The 16,693-nt window shown below is 39.2% G+C and overlaps 1 protein-coding gene across 1 annotated transcript in view; it reads right to left on the reverse strand.

The window, feature by feature from the left end:
- Nucleotides 1-16,693, reverse strand: part of LOC117232821 (basement membrane-specific heparan sulfate proteoglycan core protein-like) — a 128,125-nt gene that overhangs the window by 43,372 nt on the left and 68,060 nt on the right. Inside the window, exon 2 of the mRNA XM_033492506.1 lies at nucleotides 4,593-4,762. Within this exon, the coding sequence (XP_033348397.1) occupies nucleotides 4,593-4,762 (170 nt within the window). The remainder of the gene's footprint in view (nucleotides 1-4,592; nucleotides 4,763-16,693) is intronic.

Genomic DNA, 16,693 nt, shown 5'->3' on the forward strand with positions numbered 1-16,693 from the left:
TATGGTACATACATAACGACGAAGTGACAAAAACTGCGGCGTTATTTTATATAACGTTACGCTTTGTTTCTCCTTTATTTCGTTACACGCACGATCCTTTTATTCTTTATCTTTCAGGCTGGCGAAATAAATTCCTCGTGAAATTAACGCGCGTATCTATTAAGAATCGACGTTATGCGAGCTTTTAACTCATTAACCAACACGAACACTACTGTCATTATACTTTGTTCATTGTATAACTTTATAATCTCAGATGAAACACCTTTACTTACTGACAGGCACTACTGTGTAACTTTATAATCTAAAATGAAACACTTTTGCCTGCAGGCAAGCAGGTAAATATACTTTGTTTACTGTACAAACTTTATAATCCGAAACGTAACAACTTTACATAGGCAAGCTTGAATAGATCAGAATAGGGAAACGTTATACAATTTCCGAGAAGTAACAAATATCTCTTGATAACTTTATATTCATCGCTTGGATAATAATACGAAAATATTGGAATTCTAATTCCATTGCAAACGCGCAATATGTATATTATACATGTGCCGTATACTACGATACTATAGTCTACTCTAGAGTATCGATTGCGAACGAAGAACAATTTTGGAGATGTACTTATCTTACAATAAGGATTGGTTTAGGATCCTTAGGATCGGGGTTGTTACGGAAAACTACCATAGGAAAAACGTGTATCGCGTATCCGACGTCTTTATAACTGCGCGGTAAATTATATGTCCGTATAATTCAAAATGTCGAGATACGTACATGATCAATGGTCTGTCATCGGAACGAAGCGGTATGATTATATCAGCACTGTGTATATAAGGTGAATTTGTAAGGTTAAGATTCCAATAAAATCAATCCGAATATTTCGGAAAACATGGCAGATACAAATAAACGTTGGGGACAAAAATTGCACGATATCGAGAAGGATATACTATGCTCTTGTGTATTTGATCTCGCGGTGATCCTGAAACCTGCTGTAAAAGACACGCTAAAATTTTTGAACGGATGCCTCCGTTTGTTCGTTGCATATTCTTCTAACTAATATTCAACGTTTTCAAAAGTCTGCGAGCTCGTGTCTTTCGCAACACCCATTATCGAGATATGAACATTAAAATTCAACGCGTTACCGGCATTAACGTTATCCGATGTACACCACGGAGACACATAAAGATGTTTTTCATAACGCTGCTACTGATACGACATTGTCGAAACACAAGATCGCAGTTTTCTAATGTTTCCAAAAAATGGTCCTCTCCGAACGCTCCCTTTGGCGTAATACGTACCTCGTACTGTTCCGTGGAATTTAAAAGTTTGCCAGCGAATGGTGCAAAAAACACAAGTTTGTAGATCGCGTTTTGAAAACGCCAGAACGTCAGCTGCCAAAGTATGTAATAAAAAATGGAGGTATCCATTTAAAAATTACTTTTATAGAAGGTTTCAGGATCACCGCAACATCAACTACGCAAGAGTATGATATTTCCGCCTTCGTGTTGCTCAATTTTTCTCTGAAACGTTTTTTCGTATCGTTCGCGTTCTTCTAGATTTTTAAGTGATTCGATATAAATCGGACACACTGTACATATATACAGGGTGGTAACTGGTGGTATAAGCTTTTATTTTTTTTTTAATTTTTTTTTAATTCTTCCATTGAGACAACGATCTACAGTGAGATCCGTTATAACGAGACGTGATAAAGTGCACGCGTACCGAGCGACGATTCAAAGTCGATTTTCTCGAAAACAAAGCCTCGAACGAAAAATTTTTATTCTATATTTTCGACTTCTTTTTTCGCGTAGAATCACCCCCTTCCCGCTTGTACCGCCAGTTACCAATCACGCTGTATAATTCAATAGATGTATATCGGATCGAAATGTAAATCAGAATGAACTTGCTGAGCGACCATTTTGTATCTTTTCAATCGCTCCAAAGATACGCGTACCGAGCGAAAATTCAAAGTCGATTTTCTCGAAAACAAAGCCTCGAACGAAAAATTTTTATTCCATATTTTCGACTTCTTTTTTCGCGTAGAATCACCCCCTTTCCGCTTGTACCACCAGTTACCAACCACCCTGTATATATATATATATATATATATATGTTGTTTGGACGTTTGCGCTCGTTGACGACTGTATGAGAAATACCCATCCTCTGCGTCCCGTTCGCAAAGCAGTCGATCCGCCTGGCTCGTGATACATAGTATGTACTTAAGTACGTACATAGTTAGCTAGAAAGGACCTAATTTATGGCACGCACATGCGGCGGTCGCTCTCTCTCTCTCTCTTGCCAAGTTCCACGACACGAAAAACCGAACGACAGTTTCGAACAGTGGCAGTTTCGCGTTCTCATTCCAGCTTCTACATTCCATTTAACACGACCGCTGTCACGCGTGCAAGCGCCGCTGACGCGCAACACGCAAAATTTTCCAGTTGGCGACGAACGTGTTAATCCAATTTACAGTTACTATACAGATCGTATAGGTAAACTCGCAAGATCGCAATATGTTTTGATTCGCAATCAAGTTAGTATGCGAATTTTCGAAATCAATTTGTCGCGAAACGAAGGCTTCGATAAGCTTCGTTTAATTTGGAACTTTCGATTTATATTCTCACGCAACGTGGCTGTTTTTCCATTACGTTCCTATCGCGACCCGTTTACGAAAATAACAAATAGTCCGTCAATAATAATCCCTGGAGGAAAAATGATCCATGTATATTGGCCCTGTTCATCGGTTTTTAGCGAGTTCTGAGCACTGTTTGAAACAACTAATGGCGCGAAGCTGTCGCGCCAAACAACAATACACGGAGTGTTACCGTTACGTCGCTAGGTTGATTTTACGCCTGCGAATATAAACGCCTGGTTTCGCGCAGATAGAGAACCGTACACCACCGTGCACGCGGCTCGCTGGTTGAAGTGGGGTCGAAGCGAAGGGAAATCTGATTTATCGTCGATTACGATCGGTGATTGGATTCTGACGGGTTCCTGTGCGTCATGCGGTGATGCATGAATAACGTCGATAACGAGTAATGTCACTACTCGACGCTGACCCATGCACTTTAACCATCAAAGTACTTTCCATTAAGATGACCGTGGATAGGGTGCGTGATCCTTTGTCTCGCGTAAACACGAGCCAAGTATTTACAATTATATCATATTCCATATCGTATTCGAAAAAGCTAGTTTCTTAGTTTGCTACGTTCTGCTTGTACCATGATCGTACCGAGACGAAACGTAAACCGGCTTTTTCTGATATACATTTCGGATCATTAAACCTTTCTACAGACGCTCTTCTTACTTTCTAACGTAACCTACGCGTTAAAATATCTTTCGTCGAACTAAACTGCTTAATCGCTCGATCATCGTTGTATTAGCCGTATAATTGTAGCATATTACGCGAAAGGATTATCGTGCAAATCGTAGGTCATACGAATTTCAATCGACATTTCTAATCGGTTGTAGGCATTGACGCTGGTGGATGTAACAAAATCTTCGATTAAAAGTCTAGTTCAAAGAATAGCCTAATGCGAATGCTCGTATCGCGAGTCTTTGCACCTGCGAATTTTCGATTACTTACATTTGGCGTGCATTCGATTCAAAGATTTTGCAAGAAGAAACGAATTTGGTAATTATTTACAAATTATCGATTATTATTTCATTATTAATTATCCACACGACTTCGTCGATTTCAATGATCTTGAAATATATCGTGAAATGTGTTGTCAAAGTCACGACACTCTGAACAACTTTTTCTCGTACGTGTTGCCATCGTTCGGCTTTACTCTCCGATATATTCGCAGAAGTTTCCATCTCGACGAAAGTATGATTTTAATAATCGAATAGTCGTCTCTTTCAGTATCACGGCTAAAGTATTTCCAATTTCGAATAACTACAATAACATAATATAAAGCTTAACACGAATCATATCTGTCTTATTTAATACCTTATGTTTCTAATGATTATCCAGAATAATCCCAATAATTATTATGGATAATAATCCATTCATTCTTCTTTCTTACGTGACTCGAAATTGATTATCGAGAACGAGTTACGTTTTGTTAAAAACGCCGGATAAAGGACTTTCCGTCTTTGCCAGAGCGAAGCGTAATCGTAAAGTAAATCGAAGCGAAGTTGTTTGCGAGTATCTCGGGAACTACGGCCGAGCGATGATAACTTGCAGAGGGAAAAGTTGTTCGAAAGTTCATCTTGACGAAATATCTCAAGACCATCGAAATTGGCGAGGTCGTCCGCTTCGTAAACAATTATCATGAATTTTGCAGCCGGTCTATCGTGTAAAGATACGCTTGGTTCATCGCAAACGTTAAATAAAACTTGGCAAAAGAAAAAGAGGGAATACGTCACGCCGTGGAAGCAGAGTTAAAATCGGATCGAGGAATCACGGCAGAATTTGTCAGAAAATGTAGGATCGATGAAACGAGAGGAAAAGAGCGTAGTAGACGAACGGAACGCGACAACCGGACTTTCATCAGCCGCGACTAGTCATTCGTGTAACACGACCTGGTCGGGGTCTCGCGCGTTTTTATTACATCAACGAGAGTCAGCCAATAAGGTAACTGGAAACTTACAGCACGATCACCAAGATTGCGCACCCTGCAGTGCAGGAAAGCGGTTTGTCCGACGGTCGTCGTGGTATCTCTCTTCGTTGTGTTGTCGAAGTAAGGCTGGCTAAAGGGTTGCTCCCAGTAAGAAGACGGATGGTGCTCCACCACCGATCCTCCGCTCTTCGCCGTGCACTCTGCCAAAAGCAATAAACACCGTTAATCGTATTTCGTTCTCGTCGAGCTAGTCCATCCACGCGTTTATTCGCGTTGCACAAATTTTCGTTGCGTGGATAGATCGAAGGACAGTTGAAGCTGTCGCGTGATACGGAGAACAAAAATGACGTATATTCGCGATGTATGTACGCACATTCATGGGAGCAACATCTTCGTTCGAACGGTTATTCCGATAAAATATAAAAAATACGCCAAGAGTAACAAAGGATGCACGTTGCTAACAGAAAGGCAAGTACGTTTTACGTTCCATCCTCTTTATAAGCTGGGCAACGAGAAAGAAACGAAGTAAAATAGCGATGTCACGGTAAAATCACAGCTCGGTAATGGCTTAGAGACCGCGCCCTAAGGTGTATTGTTACCGTGCTTTCTTTCGTAGCTTTTGCGACCGACGAACTGTCAATTTTTCAAATTTGTTTCAACCAAACCGATGCTATATTTTTAAGCTTGACACAGAAAAATTCTAGCTCTTTCGGTTTGCCGACGATATCCTCGTAGTGTTATTTTCATTTTGTACACTTATGCAGGTATTAAATAGCACCTACGTCTAACTGGTTGTTACAGAACTGCATAAAGTTGTAATAGTTCTAGTCATTCTAGCAATTCTAATAGCTCAGTCTAGTTCTGAACTCGTGACCTCACCATCAACAAACTGATTTTCACAAATCGACGTAGTTCTTGTTCTTCCGTAACACGAATTCAACTTGCTACTACGATTCTACTCGAATTCTACTCCGTGAAATTTATTAAACGAAGCACGTTGACGACATCACGGTTGCTGATATCCGTATCTGATCTCTGAATCCATCCGATTTCATTCGACGAAATTATTAAAAAAAAAAAAAAAAAAACAGTTTGTTGTTATATCCATCAAAATTTATCGCATCCCTCGAATGATTTGATTCTCAACATTTCCAAAACAATGAAATGTCTCTAGAGTTTCTACAAACGAGAAAGTTTCTCTATCTCGGCATGGTAATTCCTAGTATTGTACAAGTACTAGTCGTTTTTTCGAATTAGTCATGCAACGAATTTTCATACTGTCATGATATATCATTTGATAAAGTAAGGATATACATATAAATATTCAGGCAATTCTTATTCCACTGAATTTAAATACTAGTTGTCATATTCGTCACGAAGGTGTAGTACGATTATATGAATTTCCTTTGTTCGTATTATTATTCACCAGAGCCGCAAAACGAAATTTGAATTTTAATGAAAACGTGTCTGAAAAAATTCACGCGATCAATAATCGATAACTCATTAGTAACGCAAATGTGGCAGCAGGATCTTTTTAGTGGAATAATTTTGGTAACCGAATCAAAGGTTTGTAAATGAATTAACAAATTTGTAGAGCGGAAGTTGATCATTTTTCATCCTTATCGTGGATACATTTAGCATGTATCTTTTCCCCTTTACGTTCTGTGCTCTTCGGTTCCGTGTTTCTAAATTCATATGTTCATATATTCAAATTATAACGATCGATACACGTATGAATGTACTTTCGAATCGGTTTAGCTTCGGCTTAAAATTCCGACAAAATAATTTTCCATCGTCTTGACGAATACGTTTTATCCTAATTGTAAGAAACACGTTGCACTTCTTTAAATAGACAAATTTTTGTAGCGCAAAATGTTCTCTCGCAAATTATTCACTGATTATTGAAATCAATTAACGAAAACGGACAGAATTTATTTGTTTCGAGAGAATTTCATATTTTCATTTTTTATCTAGGTCGAATCTTGGAAAATTAATTTTTCGCCATTCTGATAAAGGTCGAATATTTTTTTTTAACGACTGTTTGTAACGTTGACTTAATTCAATACCCAAGTTGATCGATTTTACTTCGATTCTATTTCTCTGTATTTTCCCTCGACGGGACGTTCACTAGTCCTCAATTTTTTTTTCATTTTCGTTACTCTTTATGCATATTTTATTCCACGTTTCAGTTAAAATCGAAAGATAGTACGTGCTACCAGAAGGAAACGTATCTAACAAATTTCACGTGATAGGAATTTTCTTCGAAAACATTCAAATAACATCGATACTTCAGTTCCATTGTCAAACCGAACTAAAACTGGACAATTTTTTGTACGATACTCGAACGAATTGAAAACTCCCCTTCGCACAGGAATACATATAAATCGCGGAGAACGATAAAATTCGTTATTAGCGAAACATTCGTTCGATCGTTCGTGAAAATGGTTTGCAGACTAGCCAGAAGCGGCGTTTCCTTGCTTTTGAGCGTGCGAAATTCGTTTGAACGAAATTATAGAAACGAATTTAAGTGCACGCGCAGCTGCGGCATGATTTATCGGACGCAACTAAAATTTGAATCGATAATTAATCGGTCGTATAGCCAGCATTGCGACAGAATCGCGTGTTCGCGTTCAAGGGTCCTCTAATGGTTGGCTTTTTCACCTGTCACTCAGTTTGTTCGTCGTACTGCTCTCGCTGTTAGCTTTTTGCTAGAGAGCCACGTTACACGAAACGTCCAGTCATAAGATATTCGAGCACTAGCCGGTCGATAAACTCGTGTAAAAAGGATCGTAATTGGTGTCGCGCTCTACCGGAACACGCCACATGCGAAAAAATACTTCGCTTTTGATCAATATCGTCATCGAGTTTTTATATTCGAGCGAACGTGAGAAACGCGTAGAACGCATCGAAAGCCACCCGTTACTGCTTCGAATCGGTTCGATCGTCGTGTTGCTCCGATCGAAACGATAACTACAACAAAATATGCCACTGCGTTTCTACAACCTGTGATTTTCAAATAATCGATCACTATTTTAACGTTTTCCACCGTGGCTTCGACATCGTTTCTCAATTTTTATTAGTTTCCGCGTATTTACGCAGTTCCTAAACCAACCTTCAAATATTTTTCTGCTTCAAAATAACAGATATGTTTTTCTATTCCCGATTTATTTATTGTCTTTGTAACGGTAATCATATTCCGTACGGAGCAATATTTCTCTTCTCAGTAAACTGAATTTTATCGATTCGATCATTTGTCAATTTGTCAATTTATTTAGTTGATAAAAATAAAAATTAATCGTGATCGAAATAACTAACAACAAGCAGCATCGTTAAATATCTCTCTTCAGCGACGTAAATTTATTAAACGAAACATTCACGGGTTAAAATTCAAAGCAAACGTAACTTTATATTCTATTTCTCAGACTACTATGACCGCCGCGCCGTAACGACTTTATTTCCGGCTAATGATGTTTTCACTGAAATACCGTGTCGTTATATCTCCAAGGGTTTCTTTACACGCCTCAGTGAAGTTGGAAATTTTATGAAGTTTCTCGCGTCAGAACCTCGTAACTTGCAGGTCGATTTTTCATAAACGCGACGATGTTATTAAGATCTCGAATTATTCGACAAAGTTGCACGTTTGACGAACCGCCTTAAATGATTAACGATTAATACAAGATCCAATAAAGCGTGTTTGATAAAACAACAATAAGAAATTGCAGCTTAATTTCGATAGTATAACCTGATAATAGACTTTTTACCCAACAAACTGTAACGTATCGATGAATAATAACGTCGCAGAAATGATACAGACGTTTGTAACTTAATTTATGGCTGGGATAAAACGAAGAACAGTATTTTTATAACAAACGGGGCATTATATGTATATTCGCGGAATAAGGTAAAACAAAGTAAACCGAACGTGTTACAAAAACGCGTACACGTAGCTTACGGTAAAGTAATACAGCGCGGCAATAAATAAATAGTTGGCAACCAATACTTCATGCGATATTTGTTAGTTACATCGCACAATACGTAGATCTGCTGGCGATGAATTTATTTCGCTTGTAAATCTGTTAAAAGAGAAACTGTTTTAACTGCATCGTAATGGCCATGCATCCTTTCTATCCAACTGTGTACGAACAAATAAATTATTATCGGCGTGAACGCGAATTTCTCGGTATATTAACGAGAAATCGCTGGGGAATCTGTGAAAAAATCTGTGAAACTATGTTATTTCATTAATAGTTTAAAATAAGAAAACATTCGTATTTCTTATTTTCACATATTATAAGTTGTACCCTACGCGTCTTACTCCCGAGCGTTCGCGGTCAGCTAGCAAGACAATTCTTAGAAGGATTAGTGACCAATGACCGAGGAGGCGTGGAGGGGATGATAGTGGTCGTCAGTCGAAGGAAACATAAATGTTTGTTTATATTTCATATATTATGTTGTAAGTTGAACGCTACGCATCTTATTCCTGAGAATTCGCGACCAATTGGCAAAAGAAGGCTCAGTGGCCAGCGAGCCGAAAGCCGAGAGGCGTGGAGGGGATAATAATGGTCGTCTGTTGAGAACGCAGCACGAGAATATTTATACAGATTCATTAAAACGGAAGTCGTCTCGAGATGGTAGCTGCAAAGGAGGAGTTCGTTAACCTTCTTTGTTCTATCTGAACTTTGGTTTTGGAATGCTTTGAAAAAAACTCGAGGTGCTTGCTAATGGCTTGAAACGAACCACTCGTCGATAGGCGCCGTTCGTTGAATCGCGCTTCTTTTTGTACCAACTTCTACCAACACCTAGCTTCCGTTTCCTCGCCGACAGATAGTTCGGAAGAAAAGCATCGGCATCGGCAGTGAAGGTTCACGGGATGCTTTTGTGTGCCGAACTATGCCAGAAATGTTTTAACATCTGTAGAATATTTAACGAGGAAAGTCGGGATTTAAAGGAGCCATCGCATCGGTTTTCATCTTTGCTTCGCCAAGTTACAATTATCTTGGAGGCACGGTATTGTCCGTCGATGGTTGCGATCGGAATTACCGAGAACGCGATGGATATTCTATGGATATGCCGCGTCGTCAGAACAGCAACGAGCATAATACAATTATCGGGTAGAAGAATTTTTACATATCGGAGCGTTCTGTTTCGCAACAAAGGCTTTTACAGATAACGAACCAAGCCTTTTCCTCTTTCTAGTTGAGAAATTAAAAACGAGACCCTCGCGTTTTGCGCCACCTGATTGTTCCTACAATATCAGTTACGAAATACTTGCAACGAATAAATAATATGATAGAGAAGAATCAGGTTCTTTCGCGTGTTTCGTTATTTCATTAATTGTAACACAACGTTACGTTATTATTTCCATCGAACCTACACGTAAACATCGTGATATAATTCCACCGAGAGATAATCTACGTTAGTCTCACAGTACTCGCCAGAAAAGAGAAACTTTCTTGTTTTAGCGGAGAAGGCAATACGAGTCTTTGTGAAATATATTTGAAACGTTTGCCTGTGGTAAGCGTGGACGGATCTCGCTGTAGACTTGTTGCATCTATCTTTGTTTATCATATTGTGCACAACGAAACGAAAGCAATTAATTTAATAGCAGCAACGAATAATCGCGTCTGGAGTCTCCAACAGAATGAATTTGTTGCAATTGTCGATCAATTCGATTCTCTACCGTTTAATTAATTGCTATTGTTCACGCGATGAAATAACCCGATATAACTAAAAATAACGAACGATAAATATGCAAAAACACGCAACGATACTATACACGTATGTCCAATAATAAACCACTTGCCTGTTACAGAAGGTTCTCTAATGTTTTACGTTTCTAGGTTATCTTTACCGACGAGTCTAGCAGAGCCAGGCTGAAATATACACTTTTCTTTTCTTTAATCTCACACTATTGTTCCACCTTCTTCTTCGGTACAACACTCTCGCAGTTTACTTCCGTTTTGTTGTCAACGCTCGTTGTATTTATAGACAGTGGCTTGTACGTTTGAAGGCGATGTATGTTCTCAAACCGAAGACATAACAGACCACGCGGGTGTATTTAACAAAGTTTAAAGAGAATGTAAGAAAGAAGATAGGAAAATATCCTCGAAATGTCTCGTTGCACTCGTTGCTAACGGTAAGTGAGAATGAAATGCGAAACCTCTTGCTGAAATCCGAGTGGCTCGTGTCCTCGACATCACGCCTTGCTCGTTCTGAAAGTTAGCACATACCGGAAGTAGTGCACTCCACGCATTCTCTAGCTTACTTTTTTCTACACAAACCTCTTCACGATACGATATCTTCCACGCTAATGTCATTTTTACAAATATGTCACAAATCTGCTGTTCCACTTTCTCGGATGTTACTCCGATAACGTATCGTCGACGTCTGTTATTACGTGGTTGAAAATCTCGCCAGTAACTCGTTCGCTCATTTCGACGCTAACTCGACCAAGTAAATTTCTCAAGCCTCGAGCTACGAGTACATCCGACGTACATCATCGATTTCTCTGTTAATTAACGTGTAATTAGAGATTTTATCCCCTTCGGGTAATTATCAAAAATGTATTAAACCAGGGAAATAAAACTTCTTCGACTCGATTTAACGATGATAAACGAACGACTCATTTCCATTCTGTCCTCTAATTTTCCTCCGCGAAGGTTACTTCTACGTTAAAGAATATTCCTCGGTGTTCGATGCGATAAGATCGTCAGTGTCCGGTCTTAAATTAAATTTCAAACTGTATCGGACGGTAGACGAGAATTCGGCCAGAAAACACTGCTAAACGATTCTTTGATAAATCGATATGAGTTAGGTTCTTCGTATCTTGATAACCACGTCTGGCACACGTTAGCCTCGAAGCACGGATAAATTGAACTCTCGGCTCTAAAGACCGACCTATTGGCTATAGGAAATAGTAGATAACCAGAGATTCGTCTAACGATCTAACTCGTCTTCTCTTACGATGTTATTCTTTCACGATGCTCGTATTGTGAAACGCGAACGTTTTAGGTACAAGTCTCTATACGTATTTTGGAAGCCACGTCTACCTAAGTTCCCATTAATCTTACGTTAAAACTTAACGCGTTGACTTGCTAAACACGCCTTGTTACCGTGGAAGAGTTCGCTGGCCTCCGCCGTATGAAAAAGTTGCAACTCCTGAAAGAGCAACCGTGCGCGCTTCGTCCAATCTTTTTCGAGCTGATGAATGTAAGTTGCCGCGATTAACGAGTGTGTTTATTCAAACGAACGTGCCTTTCTTCGATAGTAAATAAGAACCGGGTTACGTAAATCGCGCAGAACGGTCCGCGCTATACGAGAGACGATCTATATAACCTTAGAAACGATGCTCCCTCGTTTCCTGTAAAAGTGAAACGCCGAGTGAAGAAGACTTTTCGTCGTTTCGTTTCTTTTACTGCGCTGGAATAAAACACCAGGAGAGATAGTTCTTTTATTATTTTACTATTGTCACTTCATAAAAGTAAGAACGAGAATGGTAGAATTCTTTTATTTCTCGTTCCTCTCCTCTTTTTTCTTTTATTTTTTCCCTCGTGAAGATATAACGCTAAAGAAGAAACACTCTGGTCGTTAATTTTCTCCGTGTCGCAAGTGTAATACGTAAAGACGCAAATTCTCTATCGTTCCGAGCTTCTATTTAAATCCGGTTTCAACTTTCGGTATTACGAGAGATGCGGCGAAATTTACTCGAGTCGTTCGGTTTTTCAAAATTAAACGCGAGCAACAGGATTCTCGATCGTCGTTGTTTGTACCTTTATCGCGGAAAGTTGAAACGAAAGAAGAGATCTCTTGGCGATCGTACACGTTGCATCGAGTCAAATCGAAGCGACGTTTTAACTTTGTTATTACGTTCGGTGGAAGAGTTTGATATTCGAAAGTAGCCGAATCGCGTTAACATAGAATGGGAAATAGAGTATCAGAGTGAATCATGGATCAAACTCAAATCTTGTTTTCGTTATACAAGTTTAAACTTGCATATAACGTAGTAGAAAAGTTGTTCGTAAACTGCTGTGACGCTATATCGTTATACAATAAGACTTATCCGCACGGGGAGTTAGGCAATCGAGTCGTACGATCAGTTCCGCCATCACAGATTTTCCTACGAGACATCTTTCAACCTATCGACGAAATTTATCATCTGACAACCACCGGTGTAGTCTCAAATTAGGAAACTCACCCCGAGGCTTTCAAGATCAGCGGCGCACCCTTTCAAGCGCGTTTCAGGGAAAACGTTTAAGCAACAACGAATTAGGTTCCATTCGCGTCATATCGATTTTTCACAGTGGCGAAACACTAACCTTATGCAATTTTATATCGCCGTAAAAAAATTCGATCGCTTAACATATATCATAGATACGTATCCGTTTTTTTTATTTCTACCGTTATTCTATCGTAAGTTAAAGTAGCAGATAGTTAGGTTTAATATCAATGCCTATATCATATACACGTAAAAGATAGAAACATATATAAATAAATAAAAGATTTTCCTTCGAGAACAAAATAGTCCGAGAGGAAGCATCTGCATCACAAGGTCTATCTTTCCGAATTATGCAATTTTATTCCTCACTGGATCATCCTCTCGAATCTAGAACATCGGTGACTTACTTATGTACATGCGTTCATGTACGCATGTATACCTATGTCGGTTTTGCATGAGAATACATCTTGAAAGAAAGAGATATTCAAAATATCGGAAAAGCGTCGTGATAGAAGACTTAGGAAGTAAATTCAACAGAACCAAACTACTATTCTCGAGGTTCGTAAATGCCATTTCCACTTCAATGATATTTCACTTACGTCGTGGTCAATCAGGATATTCCCTGAATTCAAAACCACAGATATATAATAGCAATATAAATATATAACTAGGCGAAACGTTAACCGCCGTGTATTACGACAGTCAGATCGATAACGTTTCGAGCGAGGTGGAGCTCGTGATAAATCAGAAAACGTAAGAGCAGAGCGCATTTATCAGGCGAAAAACAGGTCTCTAACGAAAATATGAAGATTCACGTTTGTGGAACACGTTTAAATTGGAATCTGTCGCAGTGCTTGGCGCAAGTGCTTGCCGTAATGCGAAAACTTTTTTCGAGTCGAACTCCACGTCTTAACTTGGCTCCTGTTCTTTCGCGAAACACCCGCACAACGACTAAAGGACTACGGCTCAAGAAGCCACGAGTATAACGTATTACGAGTAGATATACTCTTCCACCCTCTTCTGTCTACTCTCCGCTTGTCTTTCTCTCAGTGTTCCGTAATTCCTTGCTGTCGTCGGTGAATTGAATTCCGAGGCATTTTTTAAGAAATCAGCAGATCTATCGAACGCTTTCAAAGGCGGAGCTTCTTCGCGATACCGCCACCGTGCTGGTTCAAAAGAATTTTCTTGTTTGCGGGAATATCGGGCAAATACATATAACCATGAAAATGTAGGAAGCGTAGTCGATAAACAGTGAGAGTAGATTTTCTTCATCTTGCGTGGGTATTCCAGCCGGACTAACCGAAAGGTAGAGAAACACGAGAAAATACTTTGCGCCAGTTGTAACGGATTACATATAGCGAGAGAATAATATATGGCGCATAAACAGGAAGTTTTATTTGATTCTGAAATTAAATAAGATTTATTCAGATCGTTTCGAAACGACACATTTCGCGGCGAAACTAAGAACTTTGTTCTTTAGGCAGCGCTTTATGTTTTAAAGCTCCACAGGGCGCTTCTCGTGATACGCTCGTACATAGTTATTCAACCACAAAGTATTCTGGTTACGTTTTCAATGAAACTATTTCCTCGTCTTTTGCAACGGGAAGCGTCTATGCCGAAACGAATATCGTTCCGAAATATTACCGCCAAATATGTTTCGCTCGCGTAAATTGTTTCATACGAATAAAACTCTCCAATTTCTATCTACTACTTTTGTTTGAATTTTATGTTAAGTTCGACACTACGTAGGCGTCTGTCTCGTATTACTAATTCGTGATAATACCAACATCGCGATAATATTAATTTTCCTAATAATATCAATATCCTGATTATGCATTCGCCTATAAAGGATGATACTTGTTAATATACAGTAACGTACAGTATTGAATTTCAAATATACGTATACTTCCAAAAATACATGGTTTCCCAGTACAATCAATCAAATCGCGGAATATCCTACGACTATGTGTATTATGCCACGCTTACTATGTATAGTTCTGCAGCATCGAAATAGCGCTTCAGATATCGTGTATCGGTTCGTAACGTTTAAAAATCGCAAAAATATCACGGTGATCCGGTAAACCGAACTCGAACTACGAATCTAGTGCAGCTCGAGGGACGAACATGATCCTTAAACTCAACGCGACATATGGAGCGTATCTCGTACAAGCTACAAATCACGGGGATGAAGACTATGATATTCGGTGCCGCAGAGCGTAGACCATGCCGTCTGACACTTTCTACGAAGATTCTAAGAATCTAAGTAAGATTAAACGTGAAACTTTCCTACTCATGGAAATCCATAAGGAAATATCAAAGTCTGCGCTATGAAATTTCCAAGTAGAAAGGATTAACGCGTACGCCGATTCACGAACTCGCCCGCACGATTAAACGTAACGATGAAATGGAACATTCGCGATCTTTTTATGAAAATTTTCCGTTTCCTGATTAGAACGGTTATAATTTCGATAAAAATTCGATATCACCGATATGGTTGGTCGCAATGAGGCAACACTCTAGGCGGAAACAGAATGAAACGTTCCGTTTAGAATAACAAAGTCGAGTTGAATTTTTCAAATGTATCGCGTGCGTACGAGAACAATTTTTATCTTTTATTACAAAGGAAAAACGCGTATGAGGTAATATTTGATCGTTTGAACTGGACTGGATCGTGTGAATTCAGTTTCCGGAGGTACGTTTTCCATATTGATATTTCTTAAATCAGCCGGAAACGTCAATGAGTACCACTGGATAATAAATGCTTCTTTTAACCAGAAGTGTTCGCAAGAGCGTTCGATCGGTTTCTACCGTTATCTGCCATGGAAAACCAACGAGGAGTTTTCGCGTTTTACGGGTCTCTTCTTGTGTACTTTCGCCTCGTTAATGGAAGCAATCCAACAGGATGATATATACATTTTCCTTAACGAAGTATAAACTGTTACCACGATATTTTATGGACTTTGCTGCTACCACTTTTGAACGGAGAACATTTTTAATTTACTCTTTCCTCTATTTCTACTTCGTAGTAATTTGTACGGTTTTAGTAATGATCCGGTAAAGTGCGACGTTATTTAGGTCATTCGCATAGCTATGCTTTCCGCGTTAAACTTCCTATCTGTATTTTACATTCGCAACTTCTCGTCTCGTAAATTAAACTTTAGATTTGTGATATCGAATATCGAGGGAAAAGAGCGATAGCTTTCCCAAGCGAAAGAGTAAAACTTGTTACTTGATATCGAAACCTAATTTCATCTCGCTCCTAATGGTTTCAAACGTTTCATTTACGTTGCGTTTTATCATTCGTAGCATCTCCGTTTTAAAAATCTTATCGTAGTAAATCGTAGAAAATCGTAATAAAACTCGATAGTAAAGGGAATAGCGTTTGAACGCGTTTAACGAACAATATAATACGTACGTACGATAAATGTTCAAATTCGATTTTCTCGAAAACTATGCCGAGAATGAAAAAATCTTACTCTACGTCTTTTCTTTACTTTCACGCTGCAAATCGCGACGTACTCGCTTTCGCGTGTGATTCGCTTGAACCCTGTATAGCTCGATAGCGCAACGTATTTGTAGACACAGCAAACACAGGGACCACGCTATTAATTCGAATTTCAAATGACTGATAAGCAATCGCACGGTGCACTCGCACGTGTGATACACTAGTATGAACATTTATAGTTACTTCTATACGTTGGTGATCGATGTCATCATAAATTCCACGACGTTACTTGTTTCCACCTGCTCCTCCACACCCGTTGCATGTCTGCGCATTTATCAGCGACTTAAGAGGCGTTCCTGAAGTCATTGCTAGTCGCGTTCTATTTCGACAAATCTAACCGAATTTAACAGTGGCAGGTATCGTTTTTGGATTTGCTTCGTCGAAGCGCGTTACATCTCCCAAGTATTTCGT

The sequence above is a fragment of the Bombus vosnesenskii genome, unplaced genomic scaffold (assembly GCF_011952255.1).
Source record: "Bombus vosnesenskii isolate JDL3184/JDL3185 unplaced genomic scaffold, Bvos_JDL3184-5_v1.1 scf7180000013293, whole genome shotgun sequence".
Classification (NCBI taxonomy): Eukaryota; Metazoa; Arthropoda; class Insecta; order Hymenoptera; family Apidae; genus Bombus; species Bombus vosnesenskii.